The sequence below is a fragment of the Physeter macrocephalus genome, chromosome 8 (assembly GCF_002837175.3).
Source record: "Physeter macrocephalus isolate SW-GA chromosome 8, ASM283717v5, whole genome shotgun sequence".
Lineage (NCBI taxonomy): Eukaryota > Metazoa > Chordata > Mammalia > Artiodactyla > Physeteridae > Physeter > Physeter macrocephalus.
Window position 1 is genome coordinate 14148189 of NC_041221.1, and position 21935 is coordinate 14170123.

Here is a 21935-nt window from a genome sequence, read left to right on the forward strand (position 1 = left end):
CATTGCGGTGGCTTCTCTTGTTGCGGAGCTTGGGCTCTAGAGCGCAGGCTCAGTAGTTGTGGCTCACGGGCTTAGTTGCTCCGCGGCATGTGGGATCTTCCCAGACCACGGCTCAAACCCGTGTCCCCTGCATTGGCAGGTGGATTCCTAACCACTACACCACCAGGGAAGCCCAGGGGGAACAGATTCAGACCATGGAACCCGAGGACCAGGCGCCACAACCCTGGGTTGATGGAAGAACAAAGAGTTGGTGAACTTGAAGACACATCAGTAGAAAGTACCCAATCTGAAGAAGAGGGGCAAAGAGTTAAGAAAAATGAAGAGGGCCTATGAGACCATATCAGAAGGGCTAATATGCAAGTAATTTCAACCCAAAGGAGAAGAGAATGACATTGAAGCCTAAGAATATTTCAAAGAAGTAATGGAAAAAACCCCCAAATTTGATTTAAAAAATTACAACTTACAGATCCAAGAATCTCTCACCAATTTTGATTTTTAAAAATTCCAGTTAACAGATCCAAGAATCTCAGACCACCCCTAAGGTCCCAGCACCGTCAGGCACAGTGGAAAGACCATGGATTCCAGAGTGAGGCTGGGCAGCCTCACTGCCTGCTTCTCCGTTTGCAGAGGTGAGAACGTGCACACATCCTGGGATCCTTCCAGATCTTCCTGATTGAACATCTGTGCAAATGGGGTATCACCTGCCCCTTGAATGGTGGCAGGATTGATAGTGGATCAGTTACGAGAGAGTCCACGTAAAATGCTTAGCTCAGCTCTGACACAAAGCTGGAACCCCGCCGTTACGATTATGGCCGTAACGTGGCCACAGCCCCCAGTGAGGCGCCCGACCCTGAGGGAGAACCTTCTGGATCACTGAGTTTCCAAAACACAGTGGGGGACGCTGGTGCGGTGAGTGTGACTCTGCTTCTGTGGACAAAGGGATGGCCTTGAAAATCATGAAGTGGGGCCCCCATCCCCAACTGACGGCCCTTCCACATCCAACCCAGGCTCCGATTCCAGAAATCACAGGGCCGCTGGGTCACTGTCAGCCTCCAGCTGAGAAGGAGCTTCCTGAACTGAGCCACTGCCACTGGGAGCCCCAGGAAGAGACCCGAGTGGGGGATGAGGAGGAAAGACAACAGGCCGCCACGAGGAAGACACCCGGGTGCCGCATGGCCAGGACGCCACAGCCCGGGTATGAAGGCGGCCCCGCGGAAGGAGCCTCCGGACCAGCCCTGTCCTCTGCCTTGAGCACACCCAGCCCCACGCCACCGTGTGCCACGCCAGCTGCTCTGAGGGCTGCCAGGCTTCCTGCCTTGTGCCATTGAGCCGCAAGCCTGACGTGTGTGTGCCCGTGAGCTGCCAGCCCATTGTGCGTGTGGCCCCCTCCTGGCAGCCCTCCGGGTGCTGCCAGCCCTCCTGCCCTGGCCTGGGTGACCGAGCCTGGGAAGGCAGCCTCTGGGCCGAGGGGCGAGCTCCCGGCGCTCAGCACGGGGGACCCCACGCTGTCCCCGAACTTACGAGGCCAGTCCTCGCCCTGCTCTGCGTGCATTGAGGGCAAGTCACTGACTCCCTGAACTGACCCCGTTCAGGTGAAAAGGTCTTCTGCTCCGCAGCTGATCCGTGGTGCCCCGTGTCCCCCAGCCCGAGGCTAAATGGAAACGAGATGCTCCACTGACAGGCAGGGCTCCTCTGCCTCCCGATGGGTGGGAAAGAGCCCCGTGCGGACCTTCCGTGGTCCCCCAGAGATGCCCGCGGCCCGCCCCCAGGACTGTGGTGCGCCCCCTCACACGGCAAAGCGATTTTGCCCACGGGAGTAAAGTAAGGCTCTTGTGATGCGGGATGGTCCTGATGGTCCTGAGTCATCGGCCGGGACTTGGGAGAGGGGCCGGGGAGACTCGGCCGCAGAAGGGGAGGCCGCGGGAAGAGGGAAGCCGGACGCCAGGCCACGAGCCGAGGATGCAGGGCCTCTGTTTATCTATGGAGATTGTCATATTTTTCTTTAATTTGAATAAGTAAAGAGTACAGGTCTTGAATAAACTCGGCAAGACGTTTAAGAGTTGAGGCAGATTTATGATCCGACCACTTCCTGTTTAAAGGTCCTCTTTGGGTTTTTCTCCGTCCCCACTTCCCTGCATATAGCTAAGCTGGGGTGGGGGCGGGGCCCCCTGGGAGGTGCCTTCAATTCCTGGTCCCTCCTCCCTGGCCTCCACTGTTCTCCTGCTCCTAGGGGCCTCATCAGTCTGTTACTGATGGGGTGATAAGTAGGGCATCTGATGCTGACCTGGTCAGTCTGACTGCTGCCCATTTGACACTAAATCTAGTGGTCCACTGAGACTGCAGGCTCATCCTCCCCTACTGTCCTGAGGGTTTGGTTCACAAGGTGTCTTTTTTGCTCTGTGCCTCCTCACTCAGGCCTTGAAATCTTGGGTAGAACGGGTGATGTCTGAACCGACCCTGCTTTGTCCTCGGGGCCCACAGGAGCTCGTACGCAGACCAGCATGCAGGCAGGCCTCCTCTGGGTGGGCACCTCCCTCCAATGGTGCGAGTCCTGGACTCTCAGATCCCGACCCAACACAGGGTTTCGGCCACTCCCCACGTACCTTTAACCTGCACAGGCAGGGGGTGGGCATGGGAGGACCCCAGGGCCCGCTCAGGGTCCGAGACTTCTGCCGCCACGCCCGCCTCCCTTGCCGGCTTTGGGGAGGGTGGGCCCTGGGGTAGGAAGGGACACAGAGCGTGCAGATGGCACCGCTTTCAGATCCTGTGGTCTCTCAGCTGCTTGAACTCGGATTCGAGACCATGTCTTTGAGGAGGACACAGTGTTTTATTGATGATAGCCGCTGACCTTTGTCACATGGGATTCAAGCTGTCAACCCGCAGAGGAGGCGCCCGCGGCCCGCAGTCCATCCTGGCCGAGGGGTCTGTGGGATGGACGGCAGGTTCAAATCCCCTCTGGGGTTGCCTCTGGGCAGCCACTGAGTGTCAAGCGAGGGTGAGAGGGGAGGTCCCGGCGCCAGCAGAGGGGCAGGGGCTCCCGAGAGACAGCAGCTTGTGGGGGGCAGATGATCCAGCCGGTCACAGCAGGACGTGCCCGAGGCGGGGACACAGCAGGCCGGGCGGGAGCAGTCGGGGAGGCAGGGCAGGGACACGGAGGAGGCCGGGCGGCAGCAGGCGGGCTGACAGGAGGGGTGGGCACAGCAGGCGGGTGGCAGAGCAGGGGGTGGCCTCGCAGCACAGGGGCTCGCAGCAGACAGGCGTGCAGCAGACAGGCGTGCAGCAGACAGGCTCGCAGCAGACAGGCTCGCAGCAGACAGGCGTGCAGCACGCAGGCTCACAGCAGACAGGCTCGCAGCAGACGGGCTCGCAGCAGACGGGCTCGCAGCAGACAGGCGTGCAGCAGACAGGCTCACAGCAGACAGGCTCGCAGCAGACAGGCACGCAGCAGACAGGCGTGCAGCAGACAGGCTCGCAGCAGACAGGCGTGCAGCAGACAGGCTCGCAGCAGACGGGCGTGCAGCAGATGGGCGTGCAGCAGACGGGCGTGCAGCAGACAGGCGTGCAGCACGCGGGCTCGCAGTAGACAGGCGTGCAGCAGACGGGCTCGCAGCAGATGGGCTCGCAGCAGACAGGGGCGTGCAGCAGACGGGCGTGCAGCAGACGGGCGTGCAGCAGACAGGCTCGCAGCAGACAGGCTCGCAGCAGGCCTGCTGGCGGGGGAACAGGTGCGGCAGGAGGGCTGGCAGCTAGACTGCGGGCAGCACGAGGCCGTGCAGGGCTGGTGCAGGCTGGTGGGCGGCGGGGGCTGGACATGCGGCTCACTGGGCCGCAGACGAGGGTCAGGCAGGGGCCGGGGCGCAGCAGCTGGGGGCGCGGCAGGGGGCTCGCGGCAGCTCTCTGCGCAGTCGTCCACCTGCCAGCAGGGGCCGGCGCAGGAACCGGGCCGGCAGAGCCGCCGCCGTAGCTCAGGGCGCTGGCGCAGGCGGACAGGGTGGGCGCGGGCGTGGTGGGGGCGGGGGGGCTGGAGGAGGGTGAGCGTGTGTGTGTGAGTGTGATGTGCTCAGCTGTCGGCTTCACCCCTCCTGGGCGTGCGTGTTGTCTTGGGGGGCTCCACCCCCTCCCTCCTGGCTGCTGCTGAGAGCAGGTCCACAGAAAAAGCGGCATCTGTTGTTGTTCCCGGAGTCGTTGCTCCGCTCACAAAACTCTTGAAATTGGCTTGGGACGTCTTTACTCGTCTTTGTCCTAGAAAGAAACCCCCGGGTGGAGTGTAAGTCGCCTTGTCATTTTAGGCGGTGTCGCGAGTCGGGGCCGGTGTCTGTGGGCACTGGGTCCTGGCCCCTGGTCAGGGTGAGCGCTGCTGGGGTCGCCCATCTGGCTGAACGAGGTCATGTGCCTCCGTGGTTGGAAGGTTAGAGAGGAGGTGTGCTTGGGTTCTAAATAAAGATAACGTGAGTCATGCTTTGTAGGCAGCACTGGATCAGTGTCCAAGGCAGCAGTAACACCACAGCAGACGGCATGGCTCACACAACAGAAGTGTATCTCATAGTCTGGACGTCGGACGTCTGAGGTCAGGGTGCTGGAAGGGCCGTTTCCTTCCAAGGCTGTCGGGGAGAGGCTGCCCCAGGCTGTCTCCTAGCTTCTGGAGCTTTTCTGGCAATTCTTGAGGTTTCTTGGCTTGTAGAAGCATCACCCTGATCTCTGCCTTCACCTTCACAGGCTTTTTCCGTGTGTGCCTGTCTGCGTCCAAATTTCCCCCGTTCATAGGGACACAATCAGGTTGGATTAGGGGCCACCCCAAAGACCTCATTTTATCTTGATTACATCTGCGAAGACCCTATGTCCAAATAAGGTCAGATTCACGGGTGCTGGGGTCTGAGGCCACAGCATCCTGTTGCGACACAGTTCAGCCCCTCATGAGTGCTGTCCCTGCTCTGAGGCTGGCGCATGGCCAGAGTCTGGGATGGAAGGAAAAGCTGAGCAGGTGTTCTTTCTTCTTTCTCAGGGACAGTAGTGCAGGGCGGGGTGCAGGCAGCAGGTGGCCTGACAGGTTTGGAGCACACCCACAATTTCTGCCAGTCCAGGCGTGGTTTGAGCTCATGGGTTGATTTCTTTTTAGTTTATTTTATGGAATAATCATGAAAGGAGTACAGAGAATTCACGTGTGCCCGTCTCCCAGGTTTCTCTAGTGATAACGTCGCACAGAACTGCAGATCAATTACCACGTCTTAGAAACCAGCCTTGGGACATTACTGTTCACTAAGGACAGACTTTTCAGATTCACCAGTTTCCCAGGAGTGTCCTCCCTCTGTTCCAGGACCCCACGGCGCATTCATCAGCTCTCCTTCGTTGGCTCTAGTCTGGGACAATTGCTCACAGTTTCCTTGTCCTTTGCGACTGTGACGCTTTTGAAGAGCAGTGATCAGGTGTGTTGTGGGCTGTCCCTCAAGTTGGGTTTGTCTGACATTTTCTTACGATTGGACTTGGACTATTACCTTTAGGGGAAGAATCCACAGACGTAATGTGTCCAGCAAAGCAGGGCTTACTTGGTGTTGTTATGTCTAATCACTGAAGATGTGACTATTTCTCCCTTTGTAAGTAATAAATATCTGGGGGAGCTTCTTTGAGACTTTGCAGATATCCTCCTTCTGCTGAAACATTTGCCCTGTGGTTTCAGCACCCCTCAGGAGATCATGCCTACAGCACGGTAACTATGGTGTGCTAATGGGATTTTCTACTTCTACCGCCCATCTCCAATTATTAATTAAAATTCTTCTCTAAGGAAGAGTTGTTCCCCGCCCCCCCAATATGTTTATTTGTCCTGTTATGGACTAAAGAATGTTAATTGTATTGAGTTCTACTGCAATATTATCATTATTTTCTTGTTCGAATTGCTTCAGCTTTGGGACCATGACCCATCTTTGACATTTTGACCACTGGAGCGCTTTCATTCGGCTCTTGGACCCTTCCAGCATCCCTGGAATCAACCACTTCTCCAAGGAGCCCAGGTCCCTTGTAGTGGATGGTGGCGTTTAGAAACCAAGGCCTGGAGCTAGGTGTGCTCACTGCCGCTGGCATGTCCCCCATGCCCTCTGGTGGAGAGAGCAAGGAGGTGCACGTATGTCAACTAACATGCCTGAACTTAGGGGGAACGCCTTCAGTCTTTCACCGTTAAGCATCATGTTAGCTGTAGTTTTTTCTAGATTAGCTTTCTCAGGCTAAAAGTTCTCTTCTGTTGCTGAGAGATTTTATCATGAATGGATGTTGGGTTTCATGAAATGTGTTTTATGCATCTGTTGAGATGATCATATTGTTTTCTTTGTAAGTCTGTTAACATGGTAAATTACATTAACTGATTTTTTTAAACTTTTTATTTTGAAATAGTTATAGATTCATGGGAAATTGGGAAACTAGTATAGAGAGGTGCTGTGTACCCACAGTGATTGATATTTGAATATTGAAGCAGTCTTGAGTTGCTGGATAAACCCCACTTGGTTGTGATGTATTGTCTTTCTGGCATGTTGCTGGATTTGATTAGCTAATATCTTGTTCAGGATTTTCATATCTGTATTCATGAGGATATTGGTCTGTAGTTCTCTTTCACTGTAACATCTTTGGCTTTGATAACATGGTTTTCATCATAGGAGTTGGCAAGCTCCTTTTCCATTTTCTACAAGAGATGGTGTAGAGTTGGCATTTTGTCTTCTTCAAATACTTAGTAGGAATTTCTAAGAAACTGGAGTTTTCTTAATAGATATAGGAAATTCCAGTTATTTGTTTCTTCTTTAATGAGTTTCGGTAGTTTTGTTACCGAACCAAACTTGGGTCCGCTTGCACAGTAAAGCCAATCTACCGATGCCGAATTGTGGTGAAGGAAAGTGCAGTGTTTACTGCAAGTGCCAAGCAAGGAGTTCAGGTGGCTAATGCTCAAAAGACCTGAACTCCCCAAAGGCTTTCGGGAAAGGTTTCTAAAGACAGGGTGAGGGAAAGGGTTGTGGTATGTGATCATCTCATGATTGGTTGGCGGTGAGGTAATCAGGAATCAATATCATCAGCCTACTGGTTCCAACCGGTCTGGGGTCTACATGCTTGTGGTCAGCGTGCAGTTAACTTCCTCCACCTGGTGGGGTTTTAGTATCTGTGAAACAACTCAGTGGAATGACTCAGGATATTACCTATAGCCCTTGAGGAAGAACTAAAGTTCTTTGACTTCGTTTAATGACTAAACTATCATTATTTTGTCTTGCTTGACTGTCTTCCTTTGTTTCTGCATTTTCTCACTTCTCTGATTAAATTTATTCTTTGGAACTCAGGGAAGGCCTAGGAGGCTAAAGTTTTTTGAACAAAAAGAGGCAGGTGGAGGACATGGGGGCGCTCTGTCCCAGGAAGGCCCCACAGGGTCCTGCTTGGTTACAGTTTGTGCCTAACAAGGAGTTGGTCCATTTCATCTAAGGTTTTGAACATATAGGCCTAATGTTGTTTGTAGAGTCTCCTCATTATCCTTTTAATTTCTTTTTTAAAATTTATTTTATTGGAGTCGAGTTGATTTACAATGTTGTGTTAATTTCTGCTGTTCAGCAAAGTGATTCAGTTATACACATATACATACACTCTTTTTCATATTCTTTTCCATTATGATTTATCACAGGATATTGAATATAGTTCCTTGTGCTCTACAGTAGGACCTTGTTGTTTATCCATCCTGTATATAACAGTTTGCATCTGCTAATCCCAAACTCCCACTCCATTCCTACCCTGCCCACCCCCTTTGGCAACCACAAGTCTGTTCTCTATGTCCCTGAGTCTATTTCTGCTTCCTTTTAATTTTTTTTTTTTTTTTTTTTTTTTTTGCGGTACGCGGGCCTCTCACTGCTGTGGCCTCTCCCGTTGCGGAGCACAGGCTCCGGACGCGCAGGCTCAGCGGCCATGGCTCACGGGCCCAGCCGCTCGCGACATGTGGGATCTTCCCGGACCGGGGCACGAACCCGCGTCCCCTGCATCGGCAGGCGGACCCTCAACCACTGCACCGCCAGGGAAGCCCTCCTTTTAATTTTTGAAAAATGTTTAGTGACATCTCATTTTTTGTTCTTGACACTGATACATTGTTTCTTCTTGTTTTTCCCTGTCAGCCTGGCTAGAAGTTTATCAATTTTATTGATCTTCTTGAAGAACCAGCTTTGGTTTCAATGAATTTTTCTTTTGTTTCAATCACATTGATTTCTGCCCTTCTACTCCCTTCTCCTCACTGGGGGTTCCACTTGCTCTTCTTGTTCAAGTTTCTTCAGTGGAAGCCTCGACGGTCGGTTTGGTACCTTTCCTCCTTTCTCATGGAAGCACTTAGGACCACACACCTTCCTCTTCTTCAGCTGCACCCACACATCCTTTCCGTGCGGACCATCCTGGTCTATAACCTGAGGCTTTGAATGAGCTGATCTCCATGGCCCCTTTCACTCTGATCCCATGGTTGCTGGATTCATACACAAGTTTTAAGGGTAGTAGAAGCAGGGGGAGTCACGCGCAACAGGATTTGGGGGCAGCTGAGGCTCTGGGTGCTGTTTGGACTTCCACTTTCTGCAGCCCGAGGCCACCGCAACCGGATTCATCGCTGTTCAGGTTTTCACTCGCCGGGAGGACGTGCGATAAGGGAACACGGAAAGCTGGCTGGATCAAAGAATGATCGCGCCCAGCGGGAGTGAGCATTGTTTTTATTGCAAAGGTTCCTGAAGTCGGGGCTGCCCCTTCAAGCTCGCCTCGCCCACCTCGGCTCCTGGTAGGAGAAGACGGGGAGGAGGCTCTTCAGATCAGTGGAGATGCCTCTGTGGGCGGAACCCCACGCGCAGATGAGCATCCCGTCCAAACCCCCTGGTCCCCGTGCCAGCCCTGCCGCCTGCGTGGCGCACGCGCTATCTTCGCCCCCTGAATGTCCACGTGCCTGGTGAGGCCATGCGGTTGCTGGACCCAACGGAGAACATCTGAAGAAGGTTCGGGTTTGGAGCTGGCAAGCGTGGGCCGGGAGATGGGCTGGGTCTGCTCCGCGTGCGGACTTCCCTGCGTCAGCTGACTAAGGCCTCCCGGACGCCCTGTTGCCCGTTTATGTGAAGTGAATTCACGTCAGCTGTTTACCAGTCGCGTGGATCTTCCTCAGGAGACCTACCTGGCAGCCCTGGCAGCTGCCCTCTTGCAGGCAGACGCAGATGCTCTCGCAAATTCCGGGGGGAAGTTAAAAAACTGACCCACAAAGTGGCCCGGCGCAGGGCTGACTGCACCATGAGAGGCGGGCAGTCCGTCTCCCGGTCCCTGAGGGGCAGTCCCATTCAGGGAGCAGCTCCTGCCTGCCTGGCAATATTCCCAGCCCCTCCCACGGCCCCCCAAGAAAGGGGGGACCAGCCTCCGAGAGGTCAGCACAGAGGCCGCCGTGGGAAGCAGCGGGCTCCGGGAGAGCTGGGTGCAAAGGCAGCGGTCGCCGATCTACACTCTGCTTGGCCCACTGGACAACGTCAGGCATTTCCAGGGGCTAACGCAGACTTTGGAGGATGATTGAGGGAGGGGACGTGTGTGGGTTTGAAAGCGTGGATATGTGTGCAGCCCGAGCCGGCCCAGGGGGCTCTGTTACGTCTACTGCTCATTGCCGGTGTCCTGCTCTTTCGATGCCTCCCCTGTAGCTCCCGTGGCCTGGTCACTATGTGGCCTTTGGCTTTCTAGGCTCTGGATATCCCAGGGACGTTCCACGCTCCAGCCTAGAGAGCCCAGGTCCCGTTCGAAGCCCAGCAGCCCTGCCTCGCTCCACACTCCTTGACGTCCTTTAAAACAAGTGAAGAAAAGCAGATTTAAACACACAACAGGGACGGGCCATTGCAGACTTTGGAGGATGATTGAGGGAGGGGACGTGTGTGGGTTTGAAAGCGTGGATATGTGTGCAGCCCGAGCCGGCCCAGGGGGCTCTGTTACGTCTACTGCTCATTGCCGGTGTCCTGCTCTTTCGATGCCTCCCCTGTAGCTCCCGTGGCCTGGTCACTATGTGGCCTTTGGCTTTCTAGGCTCTGGATATCCCAGGGACGTCCCACGCTCCAGCCTAGAGAGCCCAGGTCCCGTTCGAAGCCCAGCAGCCCTGCATCGCTCCTTTCTCTGTGTGACTTACTTCACTTAGTATAATAACCTCTAGGTCCATCCATGTTGCTGCAAGTGGCATTATTTCATTCTTTTTTATGGCCCAGTAGTATTCCATTGTGTATATTTTTTTGTACCACAGCTTTTCTATCCATTCACCTGTCGATGGACATTTAGGTTGCTTCTGCGCTCCATCTTTATATTTTTTCCTGTTTCCTTTTTTAACCAGTGTAATAGGAGAAAAGTGATACCTTGCCACTGTTTAATTTACATTGACTGTATTGACTTAGCTTTCATCATATTTGAGTTGTTTCTTTCTTAGGTTGCCTGCCTTTGGGGTAAGGATTGTTCTTACGTTTTCCTTGCTGGTGTCCTGGGTGCCTTGTTCCTTCTGTGCATTCACCCCTTGTCGGTTTCAAGAACGGCAGACCCCTTTCCTGCTCTGTCCTGTGACAACAGCATGGCCCATGGTGTCCTTTATCGAGCGGAAATCCTCGTTTTGATGTGAGCAGATGGGCCAGCTTCTTTCTGATGGTTTGTGTCTAGTGTGGAGAAATCTTCCTTAACCCCAGGTCACAAAGAGAGCCCCCAACTTCTCCCTCTGACGTGGAAGTCTCACTTTCCACCCCACCTGGAGTTGATGACCTGTGTCCTGTTCAGGGAGAAATCGGGCCTGGCTTATCTCCCCACCGAAGCCCCGCTTTCCCACCACCACCCGCTGATCGGTCCACCCTCCACGGATCTGCGTGGAGCCCGGACCGTGTGTCATCCCTGCTCGCGTGGGTCTCCGAGCTCTTGGACCTCCCCATCACTGGTCCATCTGCCTCTTCTTGGGCCCACACTGGACTGTTCTGTCGCTATGGCAGTGTCCTCGGTCCTACTGTCCCGCAGGGCAGACCTAATAGTAGCCTCAGCTGAATTCCTGGAAATGAATTGCTCCTGGTCCCTGGGCACCCGATGAACTCAGCGAAATCCAGAGTAAAGAGGATCTTATTGGCCATCTCGTTTCCCTCCCTCCCCACCGCCAGTGGAGGGGCCCATCTCAGAGACCGTCTGAAGCTGGCCGGGTGTCCGCCTGGCTGCAGGCCTGTGGCTCATACCTGTGCGTCCAGCATAAGGCAGTTGCCCCTCCACCAAATAACCTCGGTCTTCACGGCCCCCGCACGGGGGGCCTCCCCAGGGGACTTTTCCGGGGCACGAGGAGCCTGGCTCCTGGCCAGAACTGCTTTGAGAGATCTCGCAGGCCAGCCACGGGCCTCACGAGGACGCTGCCCACTCCCCCCAGACTTGGGGCACAGCCAGGGCACTTCCGTCCTTGGGGGAGCTGGCCTCACCGGCCACGGCCATGGCCACGGCCACGCTCACACGCACACCTGCGCTCCCGGCCTCCTCTCGGGCCTCCTGTGAAGACACTGGCCCCACTCTGGCCCACGCCCCAGTGCTTTCCCACTCGTGGCCCTTCCTCCCCCTCCCTCCCTGGCCCCAGGGCTCACCAGGCTGCAGGTGGCTTTTGTCCTGGGCTCCCTGGCACGCCCGTTGGTGCCCTTCCGGGGGGTGGGGGCCTTGCTGACACTGTCGCAGGACAGGGTCAAAGTCTTCACCCTGCTTCCGCTTTGCCTGTTGCTGTGACCGGCTCCTCCGACCCCTGGCGGCTCAGCTCTTCCTCCAGCTCAGCTGAGCCCCTGACGCGGACAGTCGCCACACTCCCATCTTACAGGTGAGGAAACTGAGGCTCGGAGAGGTGCAGCAAGTCAGTCGTGGGCCAGACCTTACGATGCTGAGGTCTAGGTCAGGGCCCTACTGGTAGCCAGCTTTGAGCTCATCTCTCTGTGGCCGCCACAGCCTCTCTGCTAAATTATAAGCACCACAGGGCAACGACTATTTATTTTGGAAACTGGCATTTCAAGAAGCCTTTGTGGAACAGGCGAAGACCACGCAAATGAGGGCAAGCCCGGCTCTTTATCCCGCTGGCTCTGGCAGGGGCCCACCAGCGTCACCTGGGTTTGGCAGGGGCTCAGGCAGGCACAGCTTAGAGCGGAAAAAGGGAGGCCCAGGTGTGGCCTGATGGAGGCTGTCGGCGAGGGAAGCTGGGGGTGGACCAGCAGCTGCGCCCCGTGTGCCTGGTTAGGGAGCAGATCTGGTTCTCTCCGTGGGGTCCTGAACTGGACGTGGGGACAAAAGATAGGGAAGCTGGTCACCGGCCACATCTGGCCGTTCCGGGCGGCGGCTGCCACGGTTGCAGGTCAGGCTTCCGTGGCCAGGCGTCTGCGGCTCGGCCATTGTCTGTCTGTCTGTCCGGCCCGTCAGCATGAACCCACCAGGTGCCAGTGTACATGTCCCACCGGTTGGCTTGCTGGACTCTATCACGTAGGCATCTGGACGTCCTGCGGTGGCGCTGACCCTTGTGAGCTCGGTCACCCATTCTTTCCTGCGGCCGGCGGGACTCTCCCAGGAAGGCACGAGCGCCCTCTCTCTGTTAACCTGGAGCACCCCCGGCAGGCGTGCGGGCGTGCGGACCAGGCGCGGGTGGAGAGAGCCCGTGTGGATGGGTAGCAGCCGGGCCACAGGCCACTCGGGCCTGCATGGGTTCTGGGGGGCTGTTTCAGTTAAACAACGGAGGGAGAGACTCGCACTGAGACTAGCCGGGTTCGGGTCGCCCCCGTTGCCGGCGCCTGGGGCTTGGCCGGGCTGAGGCATATGTCCTGGAAGCCGAGCGGCCTGCCTGGCGGAGGGCCCGCGTTTCCTGAAGGAGGGGCCGGACGCTGGTGGGGCCACTGCCAGACAGGGCCCAGTACCCTGTGTCTCTCAGTTTGCGGGTGACCTTAGGGTGCACAGTGTTTACTTAGAGCCCCGTGCTCCCCGGGGACCCCAGCCAGGCACAGCCACACAGGATGCGGAATCGGACCCCCGGGCTGGGCAGCCCGAGGCTGGGGTCAGGGTCCGTCCCCCAGAACACGGACACCCCTCCACCCCCGAGATGCCAGACTTCCCCTGGTGTCTCTCTGGGACCCCGTCCCCGACACACACAGCGGCCTCGGGGTGGCCGCCGCCCTTGACGTCGGAGAACCTCGGAGCGCCGAGCCGCGAGCGGCTTAGTTTACACACACGTGCTCTCCCAGGAACGATGCTCTTTCCTCCCAGGCCGCTTCTCGCTTTCAGTGGCGTAAGTGACAACAGTGCCCTGCCCTCCCGTCGCAGAGCAGCTGCCGTCCCTCCCTCACCGCATCCCTCGGTCTCGCTGTCTCCCCCCGGCTGGCATGAGCCTCGGGCCGGAGTCCAGCTCTGCATGTGGCCGGGCTGCCCACCGCCGTCCAGGCTGCCCTTGGTCCCCGCGCCCTCGGGCATGTCCACACCCCGTGGGTGCCTCCGGGCGCATGAGGATGCCCCTCTCCAGGAGGATGTCGGCGTCCCTGGCTGTGCCCCGGCTTGATGGCCCCGAACTCTGTACCGTGCTGAGCACTGGGGCGGGGCAGCGAGTGTGGTCCGGTTTCAGGAGCCCAGTTCCTTGCTCGCACAGCCCATCCTCTTTCCCGTGGTAGTAAGAATCCCCGTGTCCTGGACGCAAACCCTCTGTCCTCTCGACCTTGCGCTCTCAGCGCTGCTCTGGCCCCTCTAACCACTGACCTTTCCTTCCGTGTTTCACGCTCCAGCGTGAGCTGCTTTCTCCTCCTCTCTTCTTTGAGCTCGGTATCTCTCCTCTGAACTGGTTCCGAGAGGCCTCTTGTTCCCTAAGTTCCCTTGACTTAATGGAGAAAATGAGCTCCTGTCTTCCGCTTCACCTGCCCCCGTTTGTGACGCCCCCCGCTCCCCCCGCACTCTCCCCTCAGTGCCGCGCTGGTTGCCCTCCGGCCGCCGTGAGCCCCTGGACGGGGGAAGGGGCAGCCCCGGCGAGGGTGGGGGCCAGGCCCGAGCGCGGGGGGAGCGCAGAGGGGGCGTCCTCTGCTCTCATGGCCGCAGCCCCGCTGATTCGCTGACCGATCCCGTGGCGCACTGACCGCTGGCTCCAGGGCCAGCCCCCCCGTGTCAGGCTCAGACCCCAGAGCAGGACCGCCAGACCCCCAGGGAGACGGCTCTGGGGAACGGCTGTTTCATTCGCACGTGCCTGTCGTTTGTCCCAGGCCACGGCCTGACACGTGGTGGCCGAGTCTGGAAGGGTCCAAGGGGCAGCCATGGGCTCTGCTCCGAGCCAGCACTTCCCTTCCGCTGCGGGGCCGGGTGGGCCGTCTGGAACCCCACCTCTAGTCACAGGTGCCCTCTGCGCTCCCCGCTCGCCTCTCCTGTCATCTGGGCTCAGGTGAGTTTTGCTTCTGGCGACCTTGAACTGCAGAGCAGGAGCCTGTCTGCTCCTCTACAGCGTGTGGGGAAGGCAGTGCCCGGGCCAGGGCGGCGTCCAGGTCCTGTCGGGGGCCCTGCCCTCCGACAGCACCGCCGGGACCGTGTCACAGACGGCTCTGCTGGGGGCTCGGGGATGCCGTGCCTGCCTCGTCTCAGACCCTGGAGGCTTCCCGTGTGCGAGCCTGTCTCCCAGGGACCACGGGCTCCCCGGGGCCGGGCGGCGGCTTCCTTGTGCCCCAGCACACCCAGCACAGTGCGTGGTGGTTGACTTGAAAATGGCAGCAAACCCCAGGGGGATGGGGTGGAAGGGTGGGGAGGAGAGGTCACGGTCGACCCGGGTGGGTCGCGAACCCTCGGTGCCTCCGTTTGCTCACTGGATAGACGGGTATCGACTGAAAGAAAAATGCACAACCTAAAAGCTGAGAGTTCTGGTTTATTCAGCGGACAAAACTGAGCACTTAACCAGGACACAGCATCTCAGATGTGGCTCCGAGGCCCGGGCGGAGCCAGGATTAGAGGAGCTTTGTAAAAAAACCAGGTAGTCAGACCATCAAAAGAGTGCCGTTAATTAAAGAAAACCAGGCACCTCAAGTTAAGGAATTCAGTGCGTTCCTGTGTAAGGGAAGATGCAAGAGTCCGGGCTCACTGAAATCACCCCTTTGATGTGCGCCTCAGCTACCTGGGGCCAGCATCCCATGTTTTCTCATCCTGAGCCTCCTCAGGCGGCATGTCGGGGACGGCTGTAATGTGATGGCTTGATGGCTGAAACATCCTTTGTTTTCTGATGTGGCCGGAGACGTTCTTAGTCCGCGCGGGATAATCGTGACGCCCTGCTCACAGGGCTCTTTCGAGGGCCCGGTAGGACACTGAGACCAGAGCCCGCACACACACACCTGGGCGCCCCCGTAAGCGCCCTGGCATAACCCGCGTGCGATTTCCTTGACACAGACCTGCGGCCCCTGGACATCCTGGCAGAGGCAGTCCCTCCTGACGGCGCTGCAGTCGGGGTCAGGGTGACACAGGCCCAAGGTGTGCAAGGACTTCAGCTCTCAGCCGCTGCCCCCCACGACCTGAGCTTTCCCGCGTCAAGGATGTTCTTCAGATGCGACCTCTTCCCGGAAGAATTTTCCATCGTCGTAACCTTGAAAGTTCCCAGTCTCCCCCCTAAGGTCAGTGACACTTCCTACTCTTCCTGTAGAATGAGCCCCGCTTCCCGTACCTTTGCACGTTCTCAATGCCAGAGCGTGCGAAGGGCACGACTGATCGGGTCAAGAGGTCAAGAGTGGCCGGCCTTGATAGGTAGTGAGGTCCCCATCACTGTGAGTATGCAGGCAGAGCCTGTGTGACCATTTGTTAGGAGTCTGTACAGCAATTATAATTTTCTGGTGTGCTAAGCTGCCCAAGGCTAGGGATGAGGCTCAGAGTTTTTAGTTGGATATCCTTTAGCAGGAAATGTAAACAAAATAACAAAAACATACCCTTCTGGGGTCTGTTCACCTGTGGTTTGCAGTCCCATCCACCGCAGATCCGGCTAACACTCCCACCGGCCCCGGCTAGGATGGAAGCGCCCCTGGAGGTTTCCCCAGGGTCCAGGACAAGGCACTTCCTAGGCGTGTGACCAGTCCTTCACGTTCCAAGTCAGTATCCTCGATCCTCTCATAGCCAGGATGCTCCCAGTTGGTTTTCTGTCGGCTGTGATTCCAGCCTGATACCCCCCGGGGCTTCTGCAGCTCATCCTCATCATTCTGTACAACCTGCTCTCAAACCCAGCGGCTGAGCTTTCAGCTCCGGCCATTGCATTTTCAGTTCTGTAATTTCCATTTTCTTCTTTTTTTTTTTTTTTTTTTTTTTTGCGGTACGCGGGCCTCTCACCGCCGTGGCCTCTCCCGTTGCGGAGCACAGGCTCCGGACGCGCAGGCTCAGCGGCCACGGCTCACGGGCCCAGCCGCTCCGCGGGACGTGGGATCTTCCCGGACCGGGGCACGAACCCGTGTCCCCTGCATCAGCAGGCGGACTCTCAACCACTGCGCCACCAGGGAAGCCCTTCTTCTTGTTTTTAATGTAAATTCCAGTTCTCAGGTGAAAGTCTTTGTCTTGTCAGCTGCTTTCTTGAACGAGACTCCAAACTATGGGTCCACCAGAGGACTGGCTCGCCGTCAGCTCCATCTCTTTATTTCCTGTCATGCTCAGTAACTTTCTAACAGGTTCTTTGAGATATGATTCACACATCTGAGGTGCACAATTCAGTGGCGTAGGGTGCAGTCAGCGGCTCAGTGCAGCCCTCAAAACAGCACGTTGTAGCTCATGCTTGGAGAGAAGCACCGAGCCCTCTGGCTCCACCCGCCCCGACCCCACTCCCTACCCCCAGCACTAAGCAGCAACTCATTGACTTTCTGTATCTGCGGGTTTGCCTACTGTGGACATTTCCTATAAATGGAATCATATACTGTAATATATGATCTTTGTAACTAGCTTATGTAGTATGTGTTCAAGGTTCACCCGTGATGTAGAGTGTATCCGTGCTTCATTACTTTTTATGGCCACGTCATATTTCACTGTGTGTATATAGCACATTTTGATCACCCCATTCATCGTTGATGGACATTTGCCTTGTTTCTACCTTTTGGTTATGATGAATAATGCTGCTATAAACATTCTTGTACACATTTTTGTAGGGGCATGTGTTTTCATTTCTCTTGGGTGCATACTTAGGAGTGGAATTGCTGAGTCTTAGGGTCACTTTATGATTAACTTTTTAGAAACTGCCAGACTGTTTCCCAAGGTAGCTGCACCATCTGATATTCCCAGCAGCACTGGATGAGGGTTGCAACTTCTCCACATCCTCACCAACACCTGTTATTATCTGACTTCTTGATTCTAGTGACCCATGTGGGCCAGAAGCAGTATTTCATTGTGGCTTTGATTTTGCATTTCCCTGGTGAATAATGATGGTGTGTATTTTTTCATGTGTGTATTGGCCATTTATGTCTCTTCTTTGGAGAAATGTCTTATCAAGTCCTCTGCCTAGTTTTTAATTGGATTATTTGCCTTTTTAATTGTTGTGCTATGAGTTCCTTATGTATTCTAGATATAAGTCCCCTATCATATATAGGATTTTCAAATATTTTCTCTCATTATATGGGTTGTCTTTTCATTTTCTTGATGGTGTCCTTTGAAGCACAAAACTTTTTAATTTTGATGAAGTCATATTTACTTATTTTTTCTTTTCTTGCTTATACTTTTAGTGCCATATCTTAGAATCCAACGCCAAATCTGAGGTCATAAAGATTTATCCCAAAGTTTTCTTCCAAGAGCTTTATAGAATTAGCTCTTATATTTAGGTCTTTGATCCATTAATTAAAGTGGAAGGTTAGGTTTGAGACCTTTCTTCTTTCTTAATATAGGTACTTACAGCTATAAATTTCCCTCTAAGAAGTGCTTTAGCTGCATCCCATAAGTTTTGGTATTTTGATCTTTGTTTTCACTCATCTTAAAGTATTTTATTATTTCCTTTTTGGTTTCTTCTTTGACCCTTTGGTTATTTAGGTGTGTACTGTTTAATTTCCACATATTCATGAACTTCCCACTTTTTTCAATTATTAATGTCTAATTTCACTCCGTTGTGGTCAGAAAACATACTTTGTGTTATTTCTGTACTTTTTAACTTATTGAGGTTTGTTGTCTGTCCTAGCATATTTTCTCCCCTAGAGAATGTTCCATGTGCGCTTCTGTAGAGTGTATATTCTGCTGTTGTTAGGTAGAGCGTTCTACAAATGTCTGTTAGGTCTTGTTGGCTTATTGTGTTGTTTCAAGTCTTATGTTTCCATTTTGATCTTCTCTCTAGTTGTTCTATCCATTATTGAAATTGGTATTTTACAGTTTTCAACTAATATTGTTGAACTATTTTCCCCTTCGTTTCTGTCAGTTTTAACTTTATGTATTTTGAAGCTCTGTTATTATTTGCATGTATGTTTATAATTGTTATATATCCTTGATGGATTGACTTTTTATTATTATAAAATGCCTGTCTCTAGTTACAATTCTTGTTTAAAGTCTATTTTATCTGATATTAGTAAAATATTAGTATCTTCTTGTGGTTGCTGTTTGCATGATGTATCTTTTTCTATCCTTTTACTGTCAATCTATTTCTATCTGAATCTAAAGTATGTCTCATGTAGAGAGCATCTAGTTGAATCATGTTTGTTTATGCAGTCTAACAATCTCTGCCTTTTGATTGTGTTAATTATTTGCATTTATGTTATTACTGATATATAGTTGATCCTCATTATTCACAGATTTTGTATTTGCAAATTCACCTACTTTCTAAAATTGATTTGTAACCCCCAAATCAATACTTTTGGCAGTTCCAAAGTCATTCATGGACATGCAAAGAGCTGCAAAACATTTGATGTCATGGGAACAACATGCATGTTCCCAGCTGAGGATGACAAGGCAATGCTCTGCCTTCTTGCTTCAGCTCATACTGTAAAGAAGTGCCCTTTTGCTGTCATTTAGAGCTACGTTCTTCACATTTTTGTGCTTTTCACTGGTGACCTTGCTGCTTGAAATGGCTCCCAAACATAGTGCTGAAATGCTGTCTAGTGTTCCTAACTGCAAGAAGGCTGTGATGTGCATTAGGAAGAAAATACGTGCATCAGATAAGTGCCATTCAGGCATGAATTATGTTGCTGTTGGAAGTGAGTTCAGTGCTAATGAATCAACAGTAAATATTAAATATACATTGTGAAATAATACCATATCTATATCTATCTATCTATCTAACCCTGGCTAATATTTGGTATTTGACCCTGGTTTCTGACACAGATCTCCTAATCCCTTGGAATTTCCTGGGATAGGAGTTGTCTTTTATTCTAATAAGGCAACTCTTGGTAGGCTCCTGGATGGGAGAGGGTCACCAGCAAGACCAAGCCTTGATTAGTAGCTTGGTACTTTCAGCCCCATCTCCTATTCTCCAAAAAGGGGAGAGGGGCTAGAAATTGAGTTAATCAATGCCTACAAGATGAAGCCTCCATAAAAATCCCCAAAGTACAGGGCTTGGAGAGCGCCTGGGTTGTTGAACACGTCCACATGCCAGGAGGGTGATACACCCCAACTCCATGGAAACAGAAGCTCCTGCACTCAGAACCCTTCCAGAACTCATCCTATGTATCTTCATATGGCTGTTTATCTGTAGCCTTTAAAATATCCTTTGTAAAAAATCAGCAGTAATAAGTAAACTGTTTTTCTGGGTTCTGCTCTAGCAAATTATTGAAGGAGTCATGGGAACCTCCAATCTGTAGCCGAGTCAGACAGAAGTTGTGGGTCACCTGGGTGCTGCTACTTGTAATTGGCATCTGAAGTCGGGGGCAGTATTGTGCGACCGAAACCTAACCTGTGGGGTCTGTGTTGACTCTGGTTAGGGTCAGAACTGAATTGACTTGTAGGACACTCATATGGTGTCAGAGAACTTGTTGGGGTGGGTGAAGACCCACACATCTGGTGTCAGAAGCATGCTTCATGAGAGTAAAGGAAAACTCAGTGCATTTTTCCAAGACACACATAACACAAGGTTATGTATTGATTAGTTGATGAAAATGAGGCTAGAGGCTCACAGGAACCTAAATCTTTATTTCCCCTAGAAGCAATGGTTCAGTACTTGCTAATTCAGTGTTTGCAGTGACTTTCTATAACAATAATGAGCATTAACTGTGGTTGGATTTATGTCTGCTCTTTCACTTTTTCGTTTCCTATTTCTCGTCTTTTTTGTAATTGTGTTCCTTTAGTCCTTTTCTACTGCTTTCTTTTGCTTTTAGTAAATATTTTCCAATGTAGCAATTTTATTTCTTTAATGATTTTTTCATCATATATTTTTAAGTTTCCCTTTGCTCTAGGGTCTATCATGTATTTATTTTAACTTATCAGAATCAACTTCCAATTTATACCAACTCAATTCCAATGATATATAACAACACTGCTCATTTTTATATGTAACTCTATTCCTTTCTGTCTTTTTTGTCCTTCCTGTTATAATATTTCATCTTAAAATGTTAAAATTCCAAGAATATATTGTTATAATTATTACTTAGTATACTTTTAAGATTTTTAAGAAGATTAGAGAAGAAAGGAATGCAAAGCTTTTGTTATCTTAGCCTTTTTATCCTTTCTGGTTCTCTTCACTTTTTCCTGTGGATTTGAGTTCTCATCTGCTGTAATTTCCTTTGCCCAGTACAGTTTTGCTCCTATGTACCTCCTTTGTGCTGATGTTGTCAAATATATTGCATTTCTACAGACTATAGGCCCCAAAATACACTATACACATATTGTTTTATACAATATGCTTTATACATATATTGTTTTATAAATTGTGTTAAATCAAGTAAGAGAAGAAACAAGAAAAATTATGCATTTGTATTGTCTTTTCTAATTACATAATTAACTTTACTGGCATCTTTTTTTTTTTTTCCTGTGGATTGGAATTTCTGTCTGGGGTTACTTGCTTTTAGCCTAAAGAACTCCATTTAGTATGTCTAATAAGATGAGTCTGCTAATATCAAATTCTCTCAGTTTTTATTTATCTGAGAATATATTTTTCCTCCATTTTGAAAAATAGCTTTTTTGCTTATAGGATTCTTGACTGACAATTTTTACTTTGAGCATTTTGAATACATGGTCCCACTGCCTCTGGTCTCCATTGTTTCTGATGGGAAGTCAGCCGTTAATCTTGCTGGGCTTCCCTTGTGAGTGACTCAGCATTTTTCTCCTGCTGCTTTTGAGATTTTCTCCTTGTCTTTGACTTTTAGCATATCTAGTATGATGTGTCTGTTTGTGAATCTTTTGTGTTCAAAAGATTGAAGTTCCTCAAGCTTCCTGGATGTGTGGATTAGAGTTTTTCAATGCACTTTGACAGTTTTAAGCTATTATTTCTTTGAGGTCATATTTCTCCATTGCAGTCTGACTGCCATGTGGTCCTCCAGCAGAGTCCCCAGCCCCACCCATCAGAGGTCAGTGAGGCCTCACCCTGAAGCCCACTGACCCCCAACAAGTCCCTGATGGAACCCTGACTACTCTTGCAGAGGCCTCTGCAGCCGAGCACATCACCAAGGGCCCTGCCCTTGCCCCGCAGAGACTTGGCAAAGTACAGTGGCTGAAGAGTGAGGACACGAGGGACCATGGCCAGATGTCACTAGGTCCCAGGTGTAGACCGAGCACTGGGGCATGGGCTGCTACACACTGTGCAGGTGTCCGTGGACAAGGCTCCACGGACAACGAGGCTCTGCTACTGAACGTTTATTACGACAGACTCCAGAAACTGACAACAGAGGGTCAGGTCACAGCCACCACATCCTTCTGCCTGTGGGGGGGAGTGTGCTTGAGGGCGGAGACCTTGTCCTAATTTGCACCCGGGGGCTGTAGGAACCCCTGATATTGTCTGGAGCCCCCTGATGTTGTAGAAGAGGAGGAAGGTTTGAGCATTAAGACTGTATCGGGGGAGGTTC

The 21935-nt window shown here is 52.5% G+C and overlaps 1 protein-coding gene across 1 annotated transcript in view; it reads left to right on the forward strand.

The window, feature by feature from the left end:
- Positions 1-21935, forward strand: part of TSPEAR (thrombospondin type laminin G domain and EAR repeats) — an 85025-nt gene that overhangs the window by 34601 nt on the left and 28489 nt on the right. Inside the window, exon 2 of the mRNA XM_024119999.3 lies at positions 15388-15608. Coding sequence (XP_023975767.1) covers positions 15388-15608 — 221 coding nt within the window. The remainder of the gene's footprint in view (positions 1-15387; positions 15609-21935) is intronic.